The following is a 26,784-nucleotide window of genomic DNA, read 5'->3' as shown; positions in this document are numbered from 1 at the left end:
AATCAGCTACTCGGAAGACTGAGGCAGGAGAATCGCTTGAACCCGGGAGGCGGAAGTTGGAAGTTGCAGTGAGCCGAGATTGCGCCATTGCACTCCAGCCTGGGCAACCAAAGCGAAACTCTGTCTCAAAAATAATAATAATAATAATAATAAGCAAATTGAGGAATGAGAGCAGCATCTCAAGGACACAGGTACTGTTTTGGAATTTATTTTAGACCTTCTTTGAAAGTAGGCGTGAACGTAATTGTTTCAGGCACTCTTAAGCGAAGCCAACCGGCGCCCCGACAGCCGAGGGTGCGGGGGCTCCCCACGGCCCAGCCCCGGACCTAGACCCCGACCCCGCTGCCGCGCCTCGCCCCGCCCCCGCGCCTCGGCGCTACTCACGCCCCGCCCTCCGCGCCTCGTCACGCCCCATGTCGCGCCTCCGCGCGACTCCTGCCTCTCCCAGTCTCTCGCCATGACCTCGTACTCCGCCCTCGCCCCTCGGCGCAATTTATGCCCCGCCCCGCGCCTCGCCACACCCTCTGTCCCGCCCCCGCTTCCCCGGGCAACTCCTGCTCCAACCCCGCGCCCGACTCATGGCCCTCCCCGCCCCTCGCCACGCCTCGCCTCCGCGCTTCGCCACGCCCCTGTCCTGCCTCTACTTCCGCCTCGGGGGAGGTGGGAGCCCGACGTTTCCGGGAGCGCCGCGTGGTTAGCGTCGGCCGCTTTTGGCATGGCGACTCTCTCTGGCCCGGCTGGGCCAATCCTGTCGCTTAACCCGCAGGAAGATGTCGAGTTTCAAAAGGAGGTGGCGCAGGTTCGCAAGCGCATAACCCAGGTGAGCAGGCACCCTGGCCCAGGCTGCGAGCGGGGACGTTGGACCGGGTCTGTGGGGTATCTGGGGTTGCACGGTTCCCGGCCCGGGCGCCCCTTGCCTTCGCGCACGCCTTCATTACCTCCAGCGTCTCCCGAGTGGATTCGACCGAATCAGGGACCGACCTTTTAAGCTTGCAGGCCACGGTTTCCGAGACGAAAGGGTTTACGCTGGTCGGTAAATGATGGAGGGGTTTGGCCGCTGAGGCCTTGGAGCCTTCATGTGGAGGGTAAGGGGGAAGTATTGGGGTGACGGAAGCAGTGGAAGGAACCAGCTGGAGGGAATAGGCTCCCATACCACAGGTTATCTCCGGGTTAGAGCTGTCACGCTTCCGCATTTTCCCCAAAAATGGGGGCCCCAGACTTAACACATTCGGGAAGTTTGTATGCCGGGTTGGTGATCTGGGAGTTATTAGAGTATTTGCCAGGTTCCACTTGCTGACTAGGGCCCTGACATCGCTTATACTTTCTGTGGTTTTTAGCATAAAATACACAGAAAAACTTAGAAGTTCTTGTTACAGAGGTAAGGGTATGATGACTGAGACGCTGAAAGGCTAATCTGTACCGTGTGAGTTAACAAGCCTATCGAAAATTTTTCGATGAAGTGCGAGTAAACAGTAATATGCATACCAAATTGAAGCCTACATTTATGTAGAGTTCTCTGGGTAGAAGATCTAAAATGGCTTGTTCAAAGATGTCCTTGCTTATCCGTTGATTGACATACTTATTGAGCACTAATATTATACTGGGTGCTGGGATGCCAGGCCGGAAAGATAGTTGACTACTGCTTGACCATGGCCTTTGTGGGGAGAGAAACACTAAACAGCCAGTTCTTTAATGACTACTGTGGTAAGTGGAAATGCAGAGTAGGTCCTTGGGCCGAGGGCTAGGGATTTTGTTACAATGTGATTTTCTTATTTATATATTTAATTTACCTGGTCTTTACGTCTTCAGCGAAAAAAACAAGAACAACTTACTCCTGGAGTAGTCTATGTACGCCACCTACCTAACCTACTTAACGAAACCCAGATCTTTTCGTATTTCTCCCAGTTTGGCACTGTGACACGGTTCAGGCTGTCCAGAAGTAAAAGGGTAAGATTTTTGCAGTTGGATTTAATGTTTTGTTTTTCAAATGTGTATTATCCTTGACATTAAAGAGCACGTTCACACATACATTATTGCTTATTAGATTTCATTCCAAAAAGGAGAGTGGAGAAGGTTTAGAATCTGAAACAGCTACAGGAGCAAAATCAGTATTATTGTAAAAGTTTGTTTTTTTCATTTCTCCAAATCCTTACATTAAATTGACAGTCTTGGTAAATGAACTTCAGTATGAGGTCCAGGTTTATACATCTTCTTGTATTAGCCTCTGGTCCAAGCTTCCTTATAATAGCAAAGATTTATATAGTGAATAGTTAAAGATGAGGACTCTGGAGTTGGACTGCCGGGGTTTGGGGCCAGGCTCTACACCTTACTAGTTAGTGATATGACCTTACCATGCTTCAGTGTTGTGATCTGTTAAATATAAGTAAAACTTCCTGGGAGTATTTAGTCAAAGGTTAAATATAAAGTCTTTAGAGTATTGCTTGGCACACAATAAACACTATATAATTACTCTTTGTGTCATACCTGCCTTCTAATGAGAAAAAGCTTTACATAGCTTGTTTCAATAGTAGAGGAGTGACCCACTTTCTTTTCTTTCCCCGCACATAAACTTTAATTGGTTGTAGCTATAGACACCTATTTGATTTAGCATGTGGGGGATAGGGTGTGCATCCATCATCTGTTAGTTGTCCTAAAGATACAGATTGTAGGTAGAATTGAGGTCCCTTTTGTACCCTTCCCAGTGCTCTTCACCTTCTCCTTTAATTAGGGAATTAAATTCACAAATCCAGTTTTCTTTTTTTTTTTTTTGAGACTGAGGCTTGCACTGTCGCCCGGGCTGGAGTGCAGTGGTGCAATCTCAGCTCACTGCAACCTCCTCCTCCCAGGTTCAAGCGATTCTCCTTGCGTCACCTTCCCAAGTAGCTGGGATTACAGGCGCCTGCCACCAAATTTTTTCTGTGTTTTACTAGAGACGGGGTTTCACTGTGTTGGCCAGGCTGGTCTCGAACTCCTGACCTTGTGATCCTCCCGCCTCAGCCTCCCAAAGTGCTAGGATTACAGGTATGAGCCACTGCGCGCGGCCACAAATTCAGTTTTCATTGCTATATATGTTTATAAGTTTTTATTGTATATATGTACGACAATACATATGTGTACGTATATAAATGTACATGCAGTATTAGCACTTTGGGAGGCCGAGGCGGGCAGATCACGAGGTCAGGAGATCGAGACCATGGTGAAACCCCGTCTCTACTAAAAAAAAATACAAAAAAAAAAATTAGCCGGGCGTGGTGGCAGGCGCCTGTAGTCCCAGCTACTCGGAGAGGCTGAGGCAGGAGAATGGCGTGAACCCGGGAGGCGGAGCTTGCAGTGAGCTGAGATTGCGCCACTGCACTCCAGCCTGGGCGACAGAGCAAGACTCCATCTCAAAAAAAAAAAAAAAAAATCTATCATTCTTCAGCTGAATTTTTTTATTCAATAATCTGAGCTTTATCTGTGTAACTCTGTTGCCTTTGTTATTATCATTGCTCGTTACTTAGGCTACTAAAGTTTATCCACCCTCCTATTGAACATTAGGTTTTGTTTTTGGGGGCAATCTCGGCTCACTGCAACCTCCGCCTCCCAGATTCAAGTGATTCTCTTTCCTTACCCTCCTGAGTGGCTGGGATTACAGGTACCGGCCACTGCACCTGGCTAATTTTTGTATTTTTAGTAGAAACAGTGTTTCACCATGTTTTGGCCAGGCTGGTCTCGAACTCCTGACCTCAGGTGATCCGCCCACCTCAGCCTCCCAAGGTGCTGGGATTGCAAGCATGAGCGAGCCACTGTGCCTAGCCCGAACATTAGGTTTTTTAATATTTTTAACTCTTTAGATTAAGCTGCTAGGAACAATCTTTGTACAGGTATAGACAGATTTTTCTAGAAGAGTATTTTGCAGACTTTGGCTGACAATAAGAAGTAAGTTTTTACCATCACAAAGAAGATGAGGGTTTTAAAAAAAGAAGTTTTACAGCACAAACCAGCACACATACACATGCATGTAAGCATAACTGAAATAAAAGCCAAATGAGACAATATTTAAACTTGTTTTGTGTGATGTGCTGATTTCCTATTTCATTCTTTTTTTTTTTTTCGGTTTTTGTTTTGTTGTGTTTGAGACGGAGTCTCACTCTGTCCCCCAGGCTGGAGTGCAGTGGCACAGTTCCTCAGCTGACTGCGATGTCTGCCTCCCGTATTCAAGTGATTCTTCTGCCCCAGCCTCCCAAGTAGCTGGGATTATAGGTGCCTGCCACCATGCCTGGCTAATTTTTTTTTTTTCTTTTTTTTAAATAGAGTCTCACTCTGTTGCCCAGGCTGGAGTGCAGTGGCACAGTCTTGGCTCCCTGCACCCTCAGCCTCTCAGATTCAAGTGATTCTCCTGCCTCAGCCTCCTGAATAGCTGGGATTATAGGCATGCGCCACCATGCCCAGCTAATTTTTGTATTTTTAGTAGAGATGGGGTTTCACCATATTGGTCAGGATGATTTCGAACTCCCAATCTGAGGTGATCCGCCTGCCTCAGCCTCCCAAAGTGCGGGGATTACAGGTGTGAGCCACTGTGCCCGGCCTACTTTTGTATTTTTAGTAGAGACACGGTTTCACCATTTTGGCCAGGCTGGTCTCGAACTCCTGATCTCAGGTGATCCACCCACCTCAGCCTCCCGGAGTGCTGGGATTACAGGCATGAGCCACCTCTCTTGGCCTAGTTTTTCTTTTTTGAGATGGACTCTTGTTCTGTCACCCAGGCTGGAGTGCAGTGACGCGTTCTCAGCTCACTACAACCTCTGCCTCTTGGGTTCAAGTGATTCTCCCGGCTCAGCCTCCCGAGTAGCTGGGATTACAGGTGCGTGTCACCATGCCCAGCTAATTTTTTGTATTTTTAGTAAAGACGGGGTTTCACCATGTTGGCCAGGCTGGTCTCAAATCCCTGACCTCGAGATCCACCCGCCTTGACCTCCCAAAGTGAATATTTTGTATTTTTAGTAGAGATGGGGTTTCACCATGTTGACCAGGCTGGTCTTGAACTCCTGACCTCAGATGATCCACCCTCCTTGGCCTCCCAAAGTGCTGGGATTGCAGGGGTGAGCCACCGCGCCTGGCCTTCCCCTCCCTTTTGAGTGTTGGGATTATAAATGGATTTTGAGGGATTTAAATTTTTCCCAGAATCCACCTGTTGAAGATAATTAAGATGAGACTCAGTTGTGGAAGTGTCCAAGTTGCTTGTTATTGACACAACTGTTGCTGGAAATGAGCCTCCTGATTCCCGTTGTTAAGCCATGTGACTTTTAAGTTGAAGGCTTTGTTAATATCATGGGATGTTGTTACTGAGTAAATTCCAGCCATAGGAATTGTGTATTTATCATATGTAACCAAAATCCCAAGAATACCAGAAAATCAGCTGTGTGTTCAGACTTGTGCATCTTTTCTTTTTCCCATAACAGTCCCCAGAATATGTGAATTGAAGTCAGAATTAAGCATGTCATAATATTTGATAAGGGGCTAATATACATTATTTAAAATAATGGCATTTTAGGAATTTGATGATGCGTTCAAATTTAATTGTTCTACTTTTTGTGGCGGTTTCTCTGTTGCAGACTGGAAATAGCAAAGGCTATGCATTTGTGGAGTTTGAGTCTGAGGATGTTGCCAAGATAGTTGCTGAAACAATGAACAACTACCTGTTTGGTGAAAGACTCTTGGAGTGTAAGTGCTCCTGTCTTACCGAAGAGTTGCCTGGGTGCCTGCTGCTGGTGGGTGACTGTGGTGGGAAAGGCGGCTTGCCTAGCTGCTTGGACATGCCACTTCATCTCTGGGATGACTCTTACAGAATGGTGCAAGGATTTCAGTGTATGTTGCAGGCAGATTCTAATTGGAATTTTAAAATCTCCTAGCCTGAGAGCTGTTTTTACCCTAAATGGAACTGGACAAGTCACCTTGGGGACACATGGGAGGAGCAACTAACTCATTCTTATGGGCTGTGAAAGGCTTCTCTAAGGAAGTATAATTGACATTGAAACCTGGAGACTAAACAGGAGCGAGCCAGGTGAAGGGGACAGGAGTGAAGACAGACCATTCCTGGCTGAGGGACAGTGAATGCCAAACCAATGATGCCTAACCATTCAGCTGTGAGAGAATGTGAGGAAAGGTAGCAAGAGATGAGGGAGCAAGAAGAGGCTTCAGGTCAGGTTACTGCAGGCCTTCTAAGTCAGCAAGTTCCGAATTTATCCTGAGGGCAGTGGGGATAGCATCAAAGGTCAGGAATCGCATTGCAAAATCTGTCTAAATGGCAATGGCTGTAGCTCTTCCACATGAGAGAAGCCAGAGGGAGTGGAGGAGTGACAACACCAGATGAGTAGTTTATCCTGCAGAAAGGAGCCAGTGCAGCCCCTTACCCTGCAGTCCATAGGGTGCAGACAGCATCCCTGTCCAGATCCTGCTGCCCTTGGGAGGCAAAGTGAAGTTTCTAGCTTCCCTGTGCCCATGGTGGCATGTGGCCGTCTTAGGTACCCAAGTTCACAGCTGACAAGGCTGCCCAGGTAGTGCCTCTCTATTCACTTCCCATTGCTGTGAGAGAAGCTGGGATTACAGGTGTGAGCCACTGTACCCAGCCATATTTTGTTGTGTGAGGAATGGCACTGGGGAGATTGTAAAGTTAGCATTAAAATACCTTTATGTTTTTTCTTTTTAAAAATAGGTCATTTTATGCCACCTGAAAAAGTACATAAAGAACTCTTTAAAGACTGGAATATTCCATTTAAGCAGCCATCATATCCATCAGTGAAACGGTATAATCGGAATAGGACACTAACACAAAAGCTACGGATGGAGGAGCGATTTAAAAAGAAAGAAAGATTACTCAGGAAGAAATTAGCTAAAAAAGGAATTGATTATGATTTTCCTTCTTTGGTAAATATTCGTGGAATCTTTTTTGTGGTTTCTTGTGGGGAGGGAAGGGGGCAGCTTTGTACCTTATAAAGTACCTAGCCTAGCACTTATCACAATCTCAACCCACTGCAACCTCCACATCCTGGGTTCAAGCGATTCTCCTGCCTCTAGCCTCCCAAGTAGCTGGGATTACAGGCGCACACCACCACACCTGGCTAATTTTTGTATTTTTAGTAGAGACGGGCTTTCTCCATGTTGCCCAGGCTGGTCTCGAACTCCTGACCTCAGGTGATCCGCCCACCTCAGCGTCCCAAAGTGTTGGGATTATAGGCGTGAGCCACTGTGCCCAGCCAGTTTTTTGACTAAACTTTTTTTTCTTTTTTGAGATGGAGTTTTGCCCTTGTTTCCCAGGCTAGAGTGCAATGGTGTGATCTTGGCTCACCGCAACCTCCGCCTCTGGGGTTCAAATGATTCTCCTGCCTCAGCCTCCTGAGTAGCTGGCATTACAGGCACGCACCACCACCCCGGCTAATTTTGTATTTTTAGTAGAGACAGGGTTTCTCCATGTTGGTCAGGCTGGTCTCGAACTCCTGATCTCAGGTGATCCGCCCACCTCGGCCACCCAAAGTGCTGGGATTACAGGCATGAGCCACCGCACCCGGCCTTCTTTTTTTTTTTTTTTTTTTTTTTTTTTTGAGACAGAGTCTTGCTGTGTTGCCCAGGCTGGAGTGCAGTGGCACAATCTTAGCTCATTGCAACCTCCACCTCCCAGGTTCAAGCGATTCTCCTGCCTCACCCTCATGAACAGCTGAGATTACAGGTCCGTGCCACCATACCTGGCTAATTTTTTGTATTTTTAGTAGAAATGGGGTTTCTCCATGTTGGTCAGTCTGGTCTCGAACTCTTGACCTCAGGTGATCCATCCACCTCAGCCTGCAAAAGTGCTGGGATTACAGGTGTGAGCCACCATGCCTGGCCTGACTAAACTTTTGAAACATTCCAATGTAGGTTCTTCCTAAAACATTATGAGACCAGATTCTGTTATTTCCGTTATACAGAAGAGGAAACTTCTTTTAAGGAGATAATCTGATTTGTTTAGCTTCCATGATCTGTTTTAAGTTACTGAAGTAAACCCACTATTTAACTAAAGACTATAATACTCTTAGATTACCATTTATTAGCCAGTTGAGGTAGTGTGTGCCTGTAGTCCTTGCTACTCAGGAGGCTGAGGCAACAGGATCTCCTGAGCCTAGGATTTAAAGTTTGCAGTGAGCTGTGATTGTACCATTGCACTCCAGCCTCAGCAACAGAGCAAGACCGTATCGCTAAAAAAAGAAAAAGATTGCCATTCAGAGGTGACACTGCCAGAATTAAGTCTTTGGTTTACTATATGCTGTAAGTAGATACCAAAACACTGAACCTTTCCTTCATCTGTCACAGTAAGGAGAGCTATGTCTTTTATTATAGATCAAGAATGAAGCTCATTATGGTATGGCTAGTATAGGTAAAGGTCTCATTCTTTTTTTTTTTTTGAGACAGAGTCTCCCTCTGTTGCCTAGGCTGGAGTGCAGTGGCACTATCTCGGCTCACTGCAACCTCCGCCTCCCGGGTTCAAGCGATTCTCCTGCCTCAGCCCCGCCAAGTAGCTGGGACTACGGGCGCACACCACCACACCCAGCTAATTTTTTGTATTTTTTTTAGTAGAGATAGGGTTTCACCATGTCAGCCAGGCTGGTCTCGAACTCCTGACCTCATGATCCACAAACCTTGGCCTCCCAAAGTGCTGGGATTGTAGGCGTGAGCCTCTGCGCCCAGCCAATTTACTAGGTTTTTAACCTTATCCAGAAACTAGATGACCGTCTTATCCTCCTTTGGCTCAATTCTCAGTGGTTAATTTTTTGCCCAAATCCCAAATATTGTCTTTAATAGCATTAGAATATTTCGCCAAGGCCTTAGGCCCTGGTACTCTTGTGAACCATTTAGGAACTGAGACAGTGAAACTTGAAAAGAGGCATGCAAGCACTGCTTTTCCTGCACCCTGTTTGTGACTTAGGAGATGGGGGTGGCCTGCCTTTGCACATTCTTCCTGCTTCCACCCTCCTGAATTCAGGATTCTGTGTATCAATGAGCTCCAGGTTCTGGCCTTGCCTTCAACCTCTGCAGCTCTGTCAATTCCTCTACTGGGTTTTTCCTAGTTTTGCCCTTTACTTGAGATAATTCACTGTATTTATGAGTTTTGATTTTTTAAATTGAAATACTCTTGTCATTTAGGGAGGATTTACTGATAATATATATGAGGATCTAATGCTAAGTTTAGAAAGAAACGATATGAGACTGTCAATTTCTAACTTCTTTATTAAAGATTTTACAGAAAACGGAAAGTATTTCAAAAACTAATCATCAGACGTCTACAAAAGGCCAGGTAAAATGTTTTTTATCCTTTTACATGTAAGATATTAGAGAAGGATAAGTAGGAAAACATATTCAAGACTACTATAGCTGATCAATATTCCAATTGATGTCTTTTAACATTTATTTTAAGGTTTTACGTAAGAAGAAGAAAAAAGTTTCAGGTACTCTTGACACTCCTGAGAAGACTGTGGATAGCCAGGTAAAATGGTTTTCAATACTCCAGACAGCAGATATTATAGAAATAATTTGAAGGAGGAAAAGCAGTTTCTGCTACTCTCATTTTAAGATTTCAAATTAAATATTGTGACATTTGGTAGATCTTTATTGTTGATTTAGCAATTTTCTGCCTAAAACCTTATAATGGAACATGCTATATTTGTTAATTGTGAATTTCTGTACTAAGTTTGATAAGCATCTAAGTTTTTTATTCTTTGCAATAGTATCACCAAAAGATGGTAACAGAGCTAAAATAATGGGGTATAACTTGTAAAAAGAGAGGAGAGGTGATATTTTTGGGTAAAGTCATAATCGTGTTTTACATTTATGTATTATAATCTTTACTTGTTGAGTCCAGGGCCCCACACCAGTTTGTACACCAACATTTTTGGAGAGGCGAAAATCTGAAGTGGCTGAACTGAATGATGATGATAAAGATGATGAAATAATTTTCAAACAGCCCATATCCTGTGTAAAAGAAGAAATACAAGAGACTCAAACACCTACACATTCACGGAAAAAAAGACGAAGAAAAAGCAATCAGTGATTTTCAGTGTATTATATTTCTTCTGAAAAATATAATATTTTTATGAGAGTGGACTTTGTATTTTACTAGGTACAATGAAATACAACCTTTGACAAGATTTTCAGAGGAAAAATACACTGGTCAAGTTAAGGAAAGCAGTGTGTAATTTTGGATTGCCTGCCCTTGGCTGAAATACAGGGGTGCATACCAGCTTGCAGTGGTTTGGCTGACATTTCCTGTTTCTCCTGGCCTCTAGTTTTCTTTTGATATTTCATAGCTCTCCTTAGTTTACTCTGCCTGGGTAGAAAGTTGACCACTAACTGCAGGTTTAAGTACTAAACTGCAGCCTTTTCTGTCGCCAGCAGTTAAAGACCACCAATCTTGTTTGTCCACCTACATGGTTTGTCAGGGACATTTAACTCATGGGGGTGCTTTAGAATTCAACATCAGATGGTTGAAGCTGGAAATTTAATTATATGTAGAGTGAGAAGGTAGTTCCAGTGTTAGCACAGATTTGTTTATGTGTTCAGATTTTAATAGAGATTCAAAAATGACTCATTTTTTCCAATAATGTTAAATTAGTTTTGGTTGTGCTAGCATGAATTAATAACCACCATTTTATACCAGTATCATCAGTGAAGCATTGTATTTCAAGATTCAAACAATAACCAGCAATTAAACTCTTTTTCTACAGTTTATTTGTTTGTGAGTAGGACTTGGGAGTCATTGGGAAAAAAAAATAGTAAATTTTCCCCTTCATTAGAAAATTCAGATTCAAGGCCGGGCACGGTGGCTCACGCTTGTAATCCTAGCACTTTGGGAGGCCGAGGTGGGTGGATCACGAGGTCAGGAGATCGAGACCACGGTGAAACCCCGTCTCTACTAAAAATAAAAAAATTAGCCGGGCGTGGTGGTGGGCACCTGTAGTCCCAGCTACTCGGAGAGGCTGAGGCAAGAGAATGGCGTGAACCCGGGAGGCGGAGCTTGCGGTGAGCCGAGATTGCACCACTGCACTCCAGCCTGGGCGACAGAGCGAGACTCTGTCTCAAAAAAAAAGAAAATTCAGATTCATTAAAAACATTGCCATCAGATGTAGTAGCTTGTGCCTGTAATCCCAGCACTTTGGGAGGCTGAGGCAGGAGGATCACTTAAGGCTAGGAGTTGGAGACCAGCCTGGGCAACATGATGAGAGCCCCTCTACAAAAAATTTTAAAAATGAAGCCAGGCACGGTGGCTCGCGCCTGTAATCCCAGTACTTTGGGAGGCTCATGAGGCAGGTGGATCATGAGGTCAAGAGATCAAGACCATCCTGGCCAACATGGTGAAAACCCATCTCTACTAAAAATACAAAAATTAGATGGGCGTGGTGGCACTACCTGTAGTCCCAGCTACTTGGGAGGCTGAGGCAGGAGAATTGCGTGAACCCAGGAAGCGGAGGTTGCAGTGGGCCAAGATCGCGCCACTGCACTCCAGCCTGGTGACAGGAGACTGTCTCAAAAAAAAAAAAAAAAAAAAAAAAAAAATGAGCTGGGCATGATGACGCATGCCTGTAGTCCCGCTTAGGTGACTGAGGTGAAAGGATCACTGAGCCCAGGAGTTTGAGACTACAGTGACCTGTGGTTGCACCATTGCACTCCAGCCAGAGTGACAGAGCAAGACCTTGTCTCTTAAAAAAAACCCTGGGTGCAGTGGCTCACGCCTGTAATCCCAGCCTGACCAACATGGAGAAACCCCGTCTCTACTAAAAATACAAAATTAGCCAGCCGTGGTGGCGCATGCCTATAATCCCAGCTACTCAGGAGGCTAAGGCAGGAGAATTGGTTGAACCCGGGAGGCGGAAGTGCAGTGAGCCAAGATCGCACCATTGCACTCCAGGCTGGGCAACGAGCAAGAACTCCGTCTCAAAAAACAAACCAAAAAAAATTCATTATCACTCTCTTAAAAAAAAAAAAATTTTAATTCATTGCCACTAACCATTCTTTCATCTAGCATTTCTTAAGTCTTTAATATGATACAGGGCTAGGGGTTCTGATGCAAAATAGAGTTGGTTTTAAGTACATGCAAAGAGCAGATTAGATCTCTAGAACAGTTCCTGGCACATAGAAGATTTAGTATGTATTTGTTAAATAATACCCTATTTGAACCGCCTCTGAACTTTGTGGATTTGGACATCTGTCTGGTTTCCCCTGGGAAAGCATCAGATAAGGTTCTCCATGTGAAGACATAAGTCTTGTGTTTGATCTTAAGGGGCATGTGCATTCAAACACATACATGTACGTGGCAAGATGAACTGAGTATTTCTCCCTTCCTGAACGACCACCTGCCACCCCCCTTATTTGTTTGTTTAGAGATGGAGTCTCACTCAATGTTACCCAGGCTAGGCTGCAGTTGCACCATCTCTGCTCACTGCAACCTCTACCTCCCTGGTTCAAGTGATTCTCCTGCCTCAGTCTCCTGAGTGCTTAGGATTACAGGCGTGCACCACCACGCCCAGCTGATTTTTGTTTTATTAGAGACAGGATTTCACCATGTTGGGCAGGTTGGTCTCGAACTCCTGGCCTCAAGTGATCCACCCGGCTCCGCCTCCCAAAGTCCTGGGATTACAGGCATGAGCCACCACGCCCAGCCAGCTATAGACATTTTTTGTAAAAAAATTTTTTAATGGAAAAGTGTATATCAAAATTAACTCAGTTATCAAACTAAGTAGGTTTTTCCCTGTTTCTTTTTTGTTTTTTTAATTGAAACAGGTCTTGCTATGTTGCCCACAGTGTTCTTGAATTCCTGGGGTCAAACGATCCTCTTGCCTCAGTCTCCTAAAGTGCTGGGATTACTAGCATGAGCCACCAGGCCAGCCATTTTTTGCTTTCTTAATTTTTAAAAATTAATGAGGTTTGTGTTGCTGTTATATATAATCAGACAAAAAGCTATAAAGGAAAAAAAGAATTAGTCCACAGACAAGTTTCAGTTGGAGCCTGACATTTCACAAGCTGTGTATTGGCCATAAGATGGAGTGTCGAGTGAATAGATGCCATAGAAATGACCTTTGAATGGCGAATGAATGAAGTTGACACAAGTTCAGAACGGGGTTTTCCATTACTATCGTTTGGAATACAGCGTGGCCAAAGCCAAGGCAACTGGTCACTGTGACTGGAAATTGTAGCCCTGGCTGATTGTGGTATGAGACTGCTAATATGAATTCTAAAATCTCACTTTAATGCAGCAAAGGCTATTTCTTGAAGTGGTTGGGGAGAAAGTACAGCACATGAAAATGATAGAGAATTCACATTTCAGTGTATGTAAATAAAGACACTGGAATGCAGCCACACTTATGTGTGTATGCTGTATGCTGTCTATGGCTACTTTTCTGCTATAGGAACTCAGTTGTAACAGGCCATATGTGGTCCTCTGCTTAGCGCTGCTGCTGGATGCACTACAGATTGTGTATTTCATCATTGGAGTAGTCCCAACTCATAGGAAAGCATCAGAAGAGTTAGATGTTTAAAATGGAGTATCAGCTGGGTGCAGTGGCTCACACCTGTTAATCCCAGTACTTTAGGAGGCCAAGGCAGGCATATCGCCTGAGGTCAGGAGTTCAAGACCAGCCTAGCCAACATGGTGAAACCTCATCTCTACTGAAAATACAAAAAACTGGGCTGGGCACAGTGGCTCACACCTGTAATCCCAGCACTTTAGGAGGCTGAGGCAGGCAGATCACGAGGTCAAGAGATTGAGACCATCCTGGCTAACATGGTGAAACCCCCGTCTCTACTAAAAATACAAAATATTAGCCGGGCATGGTGGCGGGCGCCTGTAGTCCCAGCTACTCGGGAGGCTGAGGCAGGAGAATTGTTTGAACCCCAGAGGCAGAGGTTGCAGTGATCCGAGATCACGCCACTGCACTCAAGCCTGGGCGATAGAGTGAGACTCCATCTCAAAAAAATAAATAAATACAAAAAATTGGCCGGGCGCAGTGGCTCACGCCTGTAATCCCAGCACTTTGGGAGGCTGAGGTGGATGGATCACCTGAGGTCAGTAGTTAAAGACCAGCATGTCTAACCTGGCGAAACCCGTCTCTACTAAAAATACAAAAAGTTAGCCAGGCATGGTGGCCAGCACCTGTAATTGCAGCTACTCAGGAGGCTGAGGCAGGAGAATCACTTGAACCTGGGAAGCCAAGGTTGCAGTAAGCTGAGATCATGCCACTGTACTCCAGCCTGGGTGACAGAGCAAGACTGACCTGAAAAAAAAAATCTCTTAAAACAATCAGCCTGAATTGTCATAGAGAAACCTAATTTCTGCCTTTTGACCATAAAATAGGAAGTAATAATGACTTTTCAACACTTGTACTCCATTTAAGGACTCAGGTGGCCGGGCGCGGTGGCTTGCGCCTGTAATCCCAGCACTTCGGGAAGCCAAGGCAGGCAGATCACGAGGTCAGGAGTTCAAGACCAGCCTGGCCAGCATGGGGAAACCCCTTGTCTGCTAAAAATACAAAAAAAGGGCGCGGTGGCTCACGCTTGTAATCCCAGCACTTTGGGAGGCCGAGGCAGGCGGATCACGAGGTCAGGAGATCGAGACCACGGTGAAACCCCGTCTCTACTAAAAATACAAAAAAAATTAGCCAGGCGTGGTGGCGGGCGCCTGTAGTCCCAGCTACTCGGAGAGGCTGAGGCAGGAGAATGGCGTGAACCCGGGAAGCGGAGCTTGCAGTGAGCCAAGATTGCGCCACTGCACTCCAGCCTAGGTGAAAAAGCAAGACTCCGTCTCAAAAAAAAAAAAAAATTAAAAAAATAAATAAAAATACAAAAAAATTAGCCGTGTGTGGTGGCCCGCGCCTGTAATCCCAGCTACTTGGGAGGCTGAGGCAGGAGAATCACTTGAACCTGGGAGGCAGAGGTTGCAGTGAGCCAAGATCGCACCACTGCACGCCAGCCTAGGTGACAGGGCGAGACTCCATCTCAAAAAATAAAAATAAAAAAAGGACTCAGGCATAACATGAAGTATGCAATAATAATTAACATTTATTACGTTTGTATATGTAAGGTACTATTGTAAACATTTAAAATATTTGAACTCGTTTCCTCAGAAAAACTCTAAAGATATTACTATTCCCATCTGAAAGATGAGTAAACTGAAGCCCAGGGAGCTTAGGTAGCTTGCCCACAGATTGTCTATGGTGACCCAGTTGAATTGACTCAAGTTCTTAATGTTTACTTTCAGTGGGATTAGCATAAATGCTAGATTATTCCTGGCCATGGAAAGGAAAAGGGCTGGGGGCAATGCCTCACGCCTGTCATCCCAGCACTTTGAGAGGCTGAGATGACATGAAGGATTGCGTGAGCCCTGGAGTTTGAGACACCAGTGAGCACTGGAGGGCACCACCGCACTCCAGTCTGGGTAAGAGAGCAAGACCCCCTCTCTGAAAATAAACAAAAAACAGGGAGAAGTGAAAGACAAGACCTAGTGACTTTCCTTTTTTGTTGTTGTTGTTGTTGAGACAGTCTCGCTGTGATGCCCAGGCTGGAGTGCAGTAGTGCGATCTCAGCTCACTGCAACCTTTGCCTCCTTGGTTCAAGCGATTCTTCTGCCTCAGCCTCCCGAGTTGCTGGGATTACAGGTGCCTGCCCCCAAACTTGGCTAACTTTTGTATTTTTAGTAGAAACGGGGCTTCACCATGTTAGCCAGGATGGTTTTGAACTCCTGACCTCAAGCGATCCACCCACCTCAGCCTCCCAAAGTGCTGAGATTACAGGCGTGAGCCACCACACCTGGCTGACTTTCCTTTTTTGCTGTTTTGTTTTTCTTCTCCAAGTTATTGGTAGAGGGACCTAGTGACTTTATGAATTGGCGGCAGAAATGGGGCACTGGGGCACACATGGAATGAAGAAGGCTAACAAGATTTCTATTCTTAAATGCTCAGCCTTGAAATAACTCAGAGCAATATAACGCTAGGTGGCAATAGATCCCAGGCACTTGAAATTTACAGTCAGCCTGGCACGGTGGCATGAGCCTGAAGTCCCAGCTTCTGAGAAGGCTGAAGCAGGCAGAGAAAATCTACAGTTAACTCATTGCACTTAAAGAGAATGGCAAAAATCCAAAATTATTAAAGGGGTTTATACCCTACTGTTAACTTTTTTTTTTTTTTTTTTTTTTTTTTTGAGACAGAGTCTCGCTCTGTTGCCCAGGCTGGAGTGCAGTGGTGCAATCTCGGCTCACTGCAACCTCCATCTCCTGGGCTCAAGCAATTCTCCTACCTCAGCCTCCAGAGTAGCTGGGATTATAGGTGCCTGCCACCATGCCCAGCCAATTTTTGCATTTTTAGTACAGATGGGGCTTCACCACATTGGCCAGGCTGGTCTTGAACTCCTGACCTCAGGTGATCCACCCACCTCGGCCTCCCAAAGTACTGGGATTACAGGCATGAGCCACTGCGCATGGCTGGAGTCTCACTCTTTTTACCCAGGCTGGAGCACACTGGTGCGATCTCGGTTCGCTGCAGCTTCCGCCTCCCAGGTTCAAGCGATTCTCCTGCCTCAGCCTCCTGAGTAGCTGAGATTACAGGTACCCAACACGACACCCGACTAATTTTGTATTTTTAGTAGAGACGGGGTTTCACCATGTTGGCCAGGCTGGCCTTGAACTCCTGACCTCAGGTGACCCACCTGCCTCGGCCTCCCAGAATGCTGGGATTACAGGTGTGAGCCACCACACCCAACCTCAGCCCACCAATTTCTACACTACTACAGGACAGAAACTACCACTATCAAATGCCCTTTAAGCAATTGGGTGCTTAGGAAACATCTTTCTAATAATTGACAATTGGTGAAAATATATTTGCCAAATGGGTTTGGGTCACCAGCAATACAACATTCCGATGACATGAACCATGAAAATATTTACCTTATGAATTTGTGTATAAAAATGAAGAAATATAACTTCAGTTAATTTTACAATATTTATGGGCAAATTTTTTTTTTTCTTTTAATAGAGATGGAGTCTCACTATATTGCCCAGGCTGGTCTCCAACTCCTGGCCTCAAGCAGTCCTCCCACCTTGACCTCCCAAAATGCTGGAATTATAGGCGTGAGCCACTGTGCATGGCCAAAGCAGTTTTGGTTTGGTTTATGTTGGTTTTTAGAGACAGGATCTCACTGTGTCACCCAGGCTAGAGCGCAGTAGCATGATAATAGCTCACTGCAGCCTCGAACTACTGGCCTAAGGTGATCCTCCCACCTTGGCCTCCTGAGTGGCTGAAACTATAGTAACTTGCATGAGGCCCGGCTAATTTTTTTTTTTTTTTTTTTTCTTGAGACAGAGTTTTGCTCTTGTCGCCCAGGGTAGAGTGTAATGGCATGGTCTCGGCTCACTGCAACCTCCGCCTCCCAGGTTCAAGTCATTCTCCTGCCTCAGCCTCCGGAGTAGATGGGATTACAGGCATCTGTAGCCACCACGCCCAGCTATTTTTTTGTATTTTTAGTAGAAATGGGGTTTCAGCATGTTGACCAGGCTGATCTCAAACTCCTGACTGACCTCAGGTGATCTGCCTGCCTCCCAAAGCACTGGGATTATAGGCGTGAGCCACCGAGCCCAGCCTTTTTTATTTTGTTTTTAGAAATGGGTCCTCAGTATGTTGCCCAGGCTGGTCTGGAATTCCTGGCCTCAAGTGATCCTCCTGCCTCAGTGTCCCAAATTGCTAGGATTACAGGCATGAGCCACTGCCTGTGGCCAGCAAGTAATTGTATATAATTACATACAGTGTATATAATGTTCTTAGGTATATATTAAAATGATGGCTCTATGTAAAAAGAAAGTTTCGGCCGGGCGCAGTGGCTCACTCCTGTAATCCTAATACTTGGGAGGCTGAGGCAGGCGGATCACTTGAGGTCAGGAGTTTAAGACCATCCTGGCCAACATGGTGAAACCCCATCTCTACTAAAAATACAAAATTAGCCGGGTGTCCTGTCGGGTGCCTGTAATCCCAGGTGGGAGGCTGAAGCAGGAGAATCACTTGAACCTGGGAGCTGGAGATTGCAGTGAGCTGAGATCGCACCATTGCACTCCAACCTGTCAACAGAGCGAGACTCCATCTCAAAAATAAATAAATAAATAATTTTACACAAGAGAACTTTGCTTTAGTACCACAATCACTGTAAACACAATCTGTAGCCCTTGGTGTTCAGAGTACATTTCCTGTTTTCCAGTCACTGGGCTATTTTGGTTTTACTTCTTATTCATGAGGCCTGAACTATAAACACGAAGTAAACACTGGACTTAGAATTTGGAGCATTTTTCTAGTTCAGCTAGTAAACCTCAACATTTTGGAAATATTTTTCAAGTTATATGTAAGTGATCTATTTCTGTCCTTTTTCTCTCCAAAACAAATAAAAACAAAATAATAAAACAATTTGGCTAGTTAGGGTTTACCTGAGATCAGGAATTAATGTCCCGTCCCATTGATCCAATTAGGGAATGTTTCACATACCTATCTACAAATTTATCCTGTTGCAGTAACCAATCTGTTTCATAATTAAGTAGCTTACCAATTATTGCAGTGGCCTGCTCTGCTTCAATTTGTATTAACAAAAAGAAAATGAACTTGTAGCAGTATTGCAGACATTACTTTTCTTTGCTGATAGGAGCCAATTTTGGAATCTCCCCTGTTGTAAATAAATGCTGTCAACCCTACAAAGTCCAGGAAAAGAAATTCAGACATTTGATACTTGCCAAACATAGTTTCCACAGCAAATGTGCCATGAGTAATGCTGTTGTTTTCTGTAGCTTCATTCACAGGTTCTGTGACTTGGTTATTCAAAAGAGGAGTTCACTGGTTTTAGGGAAAGTAGGACTCTTGCAAGAGGAACCAGGGGAAATATCCTAATTATTTGTCCCCAAAGAGAAAATGTTGAGATGTTTTTGGCAGTGATGCAGGATACTCATTGGCAGTTTTTTATTCTGAAGGACTGTGTTAATTTTTCTTCTATTTCTCCTTTAACACTTGGCTAGATGATAAATATTGTGGCTTTTCTCTAATTAACTTTTTTTTTTTAAGACCAAGTTTCGTTCCTGTCACCTGGTCTGGAGTGCAATGGTGCGATCTCGGCTCACTGCAACTTCCGCCTCCCTTGTTCAAGCGATTCTCCTGCCTGAGCCTCCCGAGTAGCTGGGATTACAGGCATGAGCCACCACGCGCATCTAATTTTGTATTTTTAGTAGAGACGGGGTTTCTCCATGTTGTTCACGCTAGTCTCGAACTCCCGACCTCAGGTGATTCGCCCACCTTGGCCTCTCAAAGTGTTGGGATTACAGGCATGAGCCACCGCGCCCAGCCTTCTAATCAACTTTATAAAAAACGAAAACCACTGCCAAGGCATTCCTGGTATAATTTTAAAAACTGCACCCAGTAGTTTAGTAAATGCAAACTGTATAACTTCCCTACCTTGCAAATTTGTACTTAGCCAGCTATCTGATTTGATGTTAATGTAGAAGCAGCCATAAAAAGGCATCTTATTCAGTCGGCTCCTTATTTTCCTGTGACTTTTTTTTCCATTTAATTTATTATCTGAATAGGTAATACATGCAAATGGTATGAAAATTCACATGGCTTGAGAAGGTATCTCTGTCCCAGGCATTGCTCCTCTGCCCCAGTCCCCTGACCAGCTTGCTACTCAAGTGGACATGCCACCATCCTCCCCAGCTTCCCAGGCAGTATCCCCAGTGATGGGGACAGGGCTGGCACATCACATTTGTTTAATGAATGAATGCATTCAAAACATTCGTGAGTGCCCACCATGTGTCAAGCACTGGGGATCAGCAGTGAACAAAACAAAAATTCCTGACCCCATGAGGCTTATATTCAGCATTGCGAGACAAGCAATTACCAGATAAAGAAGTAAAGAAGGTCGGGCACAGTGGCTCACACTTGTAATCCCAGCATTTTGGGAGGCCGAGGCGGGCAGATCACCTGAGATCGGGAGTTCGAGACCAGCCTGGCCAACATGGTGAAACCCTGTCTCTACTAAAAATACAAAAAAATTAGCCAGGCGTGGTGGTGGGAGCCTGTAATCCCATCTACTTGGGAGGCTGAGGCAGGAGAATTGCTTGAACCCGGGAGGCAGAGGTTGTAGTGAGCAGAGATGCCATTGCACTCCAGCCTGGTTGACAGAGGGAGACTCCATCTCAAAAAAAAAAAAAAGAAGTAAAGAAGTACATTCTGTGGCACAAATGGTAAGTACTGTGGAGAAAAATAAAACAAGAAATGGGCTTAGGGACTTCTAGAGGTGGAAGTGGGACTGCCATTTTCAGTGGGTGATCAGGAAGGCCTCATACTGAACATGACATTTGAGTGGAGACCCTTTTGAGGAAGTGAGGGAGCCATGCAGAGATCTTGGAGGAAAAGCTTTTAAGGCAGAGGGAACAGCAAGTGCAAAGGCCCAGAGGCCAACCAGGCTGGGTTATTTTATTATTTTTACTTTTTTAGAGTTGGGGCTCACTCTGTCATCCAGGTGGGAGTGCAGTGGCATGATTATAGCTCACCACAGCCTCGAATTCCTGGGCTCAAGCATTCCTCCCGCCTTGGCCTCTTGAGTAGCTGAGACTACAGGTGTGGTTATTTTAGAAACAGCAAGGGCACCAGTGTAGCTGGAACAGAGTTGCCAAGGGGGAGGTAGAGATGGACAGTAAACAGGTGTGTCAGGACCGTGGAGGCCACTGTAAACCATTGGCTTTGACTCTGAGTGAGTCAGGAGCATCAGTGGGTTTACATTGTAAGGGATCAATGCTCAATATTGCAGCACTGAGAATAGACTGTAAGGACACACAGGAGGTTGATGCTATTGCAGTAATCCAGATGGACGTCAGTGGTAGGTTGGACCTGGTGATAGCAAGGAAAGTGAAAAGTGCTCACATTCTGGATAAATGTTGAAAGTAGGCCGGGCGTAGTGGCTCACCCCTGTAATCCCAGCACTTTGGGAGATGGAGGTGGATGGATCACTTGTGCCCAGGAGTCTGAGACCAGCCTGGGCAACATAGAGAGACCCCATCTTTACAAAAAATAAAAAATTAGCTGGGCATGGTGGCACATGCCTGTAGTCCCAGCTACTTGGGAGGGTAAGGCGGGAGGATAACTTGAGCCTGGGAGGTCGAAGCTGCAGTGAGCTGAGATCACGCCACTGCGCTCCAGCCTGGGTGACAGAGATTCCTCTGTCTCAAAAAAAAAAAAAAAAAAAAAAGTGGCTGACAGATGTAGCTGATGATTTTGATATGAATGTGAGAGGGAAAAAGAGGAGTCAAGTTTGACACCGAGGACTTTGACCTGAGCAACTGGAAGAAGGGAGGTGCCTTGGCTGAGATGAGGAAGGCTGTGGGAAGATGTTTGAAGGAAGAGTAGAGATCAGAAGTCATGCTTTAAAAATGGTAAGTTTGATGCTCCTGATAGTTACGGGGTGAGACAGAGTGTGCAGCTGGAGAGAAGCCTGTGGTTCACAGGAGAGTTCTGAGCTGGAGACATCAGTTCAGGAGACAGCCATGAGAGCCAGTGAGATCAAAAAGGAGCAAGGGCCCTGGAGCCCTCCTGGAGCCCTCTCATGTCTAGAGGCCAGGACAGTGGGCGGGAACCAGCAGATGACACCGAAAAGTAGAAATAGCGAGGTGAGGAAAAAGCCAGTGCGCTGTGTCTCGGAAGTCAAGTGAAGAGGCTGTTACCCAGGGGGAGAAAGTGATCAGCTGGGCCCCATGTTGCTAGACATGTTAAGATGCAGTCTGAAAGTGGACAATTGGATTGAGCAATCTGGCAGTGACCTTACACTAGGAGAGCTAAGCAAGTTTCCAGCCTTGAAATTGTATAATCCTTTTAGTTTTTTGGGTTTTATTTTTATTTTTTGAGGCTGAGTCTTGCTCTATTGCCCAGGCTGGAGTGAAGTGGCACCATCTCGACTCACTGCAACTGCCGCCTCTTGGGTTCAACCAATTCTCGTACCTCAGCCTCTTGAGTAGCTGGGATTACAGGCACTCACCATACCCAGCTAATTTTTGTATTTTTAGTAGAGACGGGGGCTTCACCATGTTGACCAGGCTGGTCTTGAACTCCTGACCTCAATCCACCCGCCTCAGCCTCCCAGAGTGTTGGGATTACAGGCGTGCGCCATCGCGCCTGGCCTAGCCTTTCAGTTTATACAAGCTATTATATTTCAAATTAAACAATGAAGGAAGAGCCAAATAACACTAAAGCAGTCCCCTCATCAGAGGTAACATGGCACCTCCCACATCGAAGAGCAAGGGTAGGAAGCATGGAGCCCCCCAGCTGTTCTTGAAACTATGACTGCCCTCATCATTTTTGGGACATTACTTCTACCTGAGCCCTCTTGATTGGAGTCAAAATTGAAACCCAAGTCAGCCTGATTCCAAGGGCTATGTCCCTTTCTCCTTATGACATTTTTATTTCTTTTTAGAGCAAAATGTTTTCACCAGCTTCTGGAAGTTACAAATCCATTTTCTTCATCTTTTGCTCTGCTTTAGAAAAATGTGAAACTGAATGGCCGGGTGCGGTGTCTCACGCCTGTAATCCCAGCACTTTAGGAGGCCAAGGTGGGCGGATCACGAGGTCAGGAGATGGAGACCATCCTGGCTAACACGGTGAAATTCTATGTCTACTAAAAATACAAAAAAGATTAGCCAGGCATGGTGGCGGGCGCCTGTAGTCCCAGCTACTCAGCAGGCTGAGGTAGGAGAATCGCTTGAACCTGGGAGGCGGAGGTTGCAGTGAGCCAAGATCATGCCACTGTACTCCAGCCTGGGCTACAGAGTGAGACTCTGTCAGAAAGAAAGAAAAGAAAAGGAAAGGAAAGAAAGAAAGAGAGAGAGAGAAAGAAAGGGAGGGAGGGAAGAAGGAAAAGAAAGAGAAAGAAAAAGATGTGAAACTGTACGGTAGGGTAGTTTTCTTTTTCCAAACATTTTTTGTGCTGCTTATTGGTCTGAAAAATATTCTTCTAATCAATAATTATATACTTGAGACATTCATGGACAGGCTAAGAATGAGAGGATCCCTTTGGAAGGAACAAGGCAACAAAGACCCCAGTTCATAGAAGATCATACTTTTATTAGGGAGCTTGCCTCAAACTTCTCCTGTGATGCTTAGCATCCAAACTAGTGTAAGGTAAATGATTCCTCCTAGCTGAGTCCTTGTCTTGTGCTTAACCGTGCGTCCCAGATCAGTCCTGTGCATGGTTCTTATTCTCTTTACTCTCACTTAGTGGGATTGGGAGCAAAGAATGCAGATTTTTTTTTTTTTTCACTCTGTTGCCCAGGCTGGAGTGCAGTGGCATCATCTCGGCTCACTGCACTTCTGCCTCCCTGGTTCAAGTGATTCTCGTGCCTCAGCCTCCTGAGTAGCTGGGATTACAGGCGTGCGTCACCACACCCCGCTAATGTTTTTATTTTAATAGAGACGGGGTTTGACCATGTTGGCCAGGCTGGTCTCAAACTCCTGACCTCAGGTGATCCACCTGCCTCAGCCTCTCAAAGTGCTGGGATTACAGTTGGGAGTCACTGCACCCGGCCGGGGTGCAGATTTTACATCTACCTCTACAGACCATGGATTTGGCCACAGAAATTCACCTGTGGCATATCAGAGTATAATTGGCACAGTGTTTTCTTTCTTTATTAACGGTATATAAATCGTGGAGTGTCTTACATCCACAAGCGTCTTGGATTTGATGAATTATGATGCTGGCCACATGCTGCAAGCTGTCCAAGGCCCTATCTAGGCTGCTGTAGGTGCCCCACGGTTGCTATGCTCACCTGTATCTCTTTTAGTCCCCAGTACGTCATGTTTTTCTATCAGTGTTAGCTACTTATTTTCTTACTTCCCCCATTCATTCAATGAAAATCATTCTCCATAACTCATTTTCCTTCTTTGGAAATGGCACTCTGTAAACCAGAGGCATTGTCTTTTATTTCTTCTCTTACTGCATTAATTTTTTTGCCTCCCAGGAAATGAAATTAACTACATTCCATAAAGCCCCGGCTGCAGTGGTGGGGAAGGCAGGAGACCCAAGGCAGAAGTCAGGGATGGAGATTGTCTTCCGGGCATGTGGGAACTTGCTGGGGTGCCATGGTGTAGCCCCCTTCCCTTTCTGAGCCTAGGCACTTGTATCAGGGAAAGAAGTCACTGAATTCACCAGTCAAGGTCCCTCCTGCCCTAACTTCTAGAGTTCATTTGAGCTCCACAAATCCTCACTGGAGAAGAAGTTCTGATGTGACCCCCAGCCTGCCCTGGTGAGGGACAGCTCCAAGACTGTGCTGACCAGAGCAATCAGTGCCTCCTCTCTGGCAGAGTAAATAGCCACAGTCAACGCACCTCCCACAACCACGCTCCTCCACCACCTTGACTGATCTGTCCTACTTGTCACAGATCAGTGTCTAACATCAGAGAGCATTTCTGAGGTACAAAAACTGGGAACACAGGAAGGTGGGCACAAACTCAAAAAGCCAGAGGGACAGACCCCACTGTAATTGTTTACCATCTGTCTGCCTCAGACTGTGTCCCGTTCAACCTTGTGCCCACCCCCACCTGATCCCCCAGACTTGGCAATCAACTGCACAGAACACGTACCCAGGAAGTGCCAAGGGAGTGAATAGTTCAGATGTGGGCGTGAGAGAAGTGTCCAATGAGTTCATTCATTGGAAAGGAGGAAATTATCTGATGCCACTGTGGGTGTTAGGGAAGACCTAAGATTCAGCACACCATGCTAGGAAACGCCTAAGAAACACAGGAGGACTGTGGCAGACGTCTGCTGTTTCTGGTTCCCAGCCTCGTTGGCCTTGCACGTTTGCCTCCCAATTTTCTTTGAATTCACCACCTCTCCCCACTCTAGTCAACCCATGCGAGTCTCCCTTTCAAATCAACCCATGTGAGTGACCCCAGCAAGAGGTCCTGCCAGTGGCAACAAGGCCCAGGCCGCAGGGACAGACATGTTATAAAGTTTGAGCAAATGAGAGTCCTCCCTAGGACTCTTGCTAGAACTACTGGGGTAGGCACACTTCCCACAGTGTCTCCAAACTCGGAGGAGCAGCTGGCGGCCCTTTCATCACCACAGGGAGCCCTGACCCAAGAATAAAGCCAGCCCCAAAGCCAAACCAAGAGATGGAAGGACATGGTTTCCTGATGCCCTTGTCTGAGTCCCTCAATCTAGCCATGCATGACATTCCCTAGACTTTTCAGTAAGGTGTGCTAATAATTTTCTTTTTCACCCCAAAACCAGTTTGAGTTAAATTTCTGTCACAGGAGGCAAAAACGTCCTAATATAGGCAACAGATTTTTTTTATTATTAATTGGCTGATTTGTTGGGCATAGTGGCACACACCTGTAGTCCCAACTATCTGGGATATGGGAGTACTGCTTGAGTCCAGGAGTTTGAGAGACCAGTCTGGGCAATATAGCGAGACTCTGTCTTTAAAAAAAAAAAAAAAAAAAGAAAGGAGGCTGGGTGTGGTGGCTCACTCCTGTAATCCCAGCACTTTGGGAGGCTGAGGCGGGCGGATTACCTGAGGTCGGGAGTTCAAGACTAGCCTGAGCAACATGGCGAAACCCTGTCTCTACTAAAAATACAAAATTAGCTGGGCGTGGTGGTGCATGCCTGTAATCCCAGCTACTCAGGAGGCTGAGGCAGGAGAATTGTTTGAATCCGGGAGGTGGAAGTTGCAGTGAGCCGAGATCGTGCCATTACACTCCAGCCTGGGCAACAAGAGCAAAACACCATCTCAAAAAAAAAAAAAAAAAACCCTGGTGTGATTCCATCCTGCACGGCTGTTCTCCCAGTTTAGGGGCTGATGCAAAGGATGAATTGCACATTGTTGAAGCAGAGGCAGTGAATTACAAAGGCAGTCCAATTAAAGTAACACTGGCAACTTTGAAAATGTCTGTACAGCCAAAGGATTCCCTTGGGGGCTTTGAAATCACACCACCAGTGGTCTTACGGTTGAAGTGTGGTTCAGGGCCAATGCATATTAGTGGACAGCACTTAGTAGCTGTGGAGGAAGATGCAGAGTCAGAAGATGAAGAGGAGGAGGATGTGAAACTCTTAAGTGTATCTGGAAAGCGGTCAGCCCGTGGAGGTGGTAGCAAGGTTCCACAGAAAAAAGTAAAAGTTGCTGCTGATGAAGATGAAGATGATGATGATGATGATGACGATTTTGATGATGGGGAAGCTGAAGAAAAAGCGCCGGTGAAGAAATCTATACGAGATACTCCAGCCAAAAATGCACAAAAGTCAAATCAGAATGGAAAAGACTCAAAACCATCAACACCAAGATCAAAAGGACAAGACTCCTTCAAAAAAACAGGAAAAAACTCCTAAAACACCGAAAGGACCTAGTTCCATAGAAGACATTAAAGCAAAAATGCAAGCAAGGATAGAAAAAGCGCATTGAACAGTCCTGAGCACTACTGGTAAATTAAGCCCAAAGATGGGGAGAAAGGAAAAGGAGAGACAAATATAGTCCATACTGAGTGTCATCAACAATCCAGACTGAAGTCCTATTTTAATCTCAATCCCCTTTTCTGATTTGCCACCCATGCCTCTTCAGGCTGGAAATAATCTCGTTCTTGGTTCCCTAAAGCACTTTCTTCCGACTGCAGTGATTCAGTGAACCTTGCCCTTTCCTTTCTATTAATTGTGCATTTGCCTCACCTCTGACAATGTTTTAAGTCGCCTTTGTATCTCCTTAGCTGCTCAATAAGTATTTGAATG

At 45.6% G+C, this 26,784-nt stretch overlaps 1 protein-coding gene across 2 annotated transcripts; it reads left to right on the top strand.

Moving 5' to 3' along the window:
• The first annotated feature begins 536 nt into the window (after window positions 1–536).
• On the top strand, window positions 537–26,784 carry NIFK (nucleolar protein interacting with the FHA domain of MKI67). 2 transcript variants are annotated; one of them, XM_030801439.1, is made up of 8 exons: window positions 537–820; window positions 1,810–1,947; window positions 5,595–5,703; window positions 6,695–6,906; window positions 9,248–9,307; window positions 9,428–9,496; window positions 9,872–9,958; window positions 26,194–26,784. In XM_030801439.1, exons 1-8 carry the CDS (start codon window positions 716–718, stop codon window positions 26,389–26,391), a joined length of 978 nt encoding a protein of 325 aa, XP_030657299.1. In that variant the 5' UTR covers window positions 537–715; the 3' UTR covers window positions 26,392–26,784. The 2 variants fall into 2 exon arrangements, with proteins under 2 accessions (XP_030657299.1, XP_003277229.1); XM_003277181.4 differs by lacking the exon at window positions 26,194–26,784 and having other exon boundaries at window positions 540–820; window positions 9,872–10,801.

Source organism: Nomascus leucogenys, chromosome 20 (assembly GCF_006542625.1).
Source record: "Nomascus leucogenys isolate Asia chromosome 20, Asia_NLE_v1, whole genome shotgun sequence".
Lineage (NCBI taxonomy): Eukaryota > Metazoa > Chordata > Mammalia > Primates > Hylobatidae > Nomascus > Nomascus leucogenys.
This window is presented reverse-complemented; position numbering and strand designations above follow the sequence as displayed.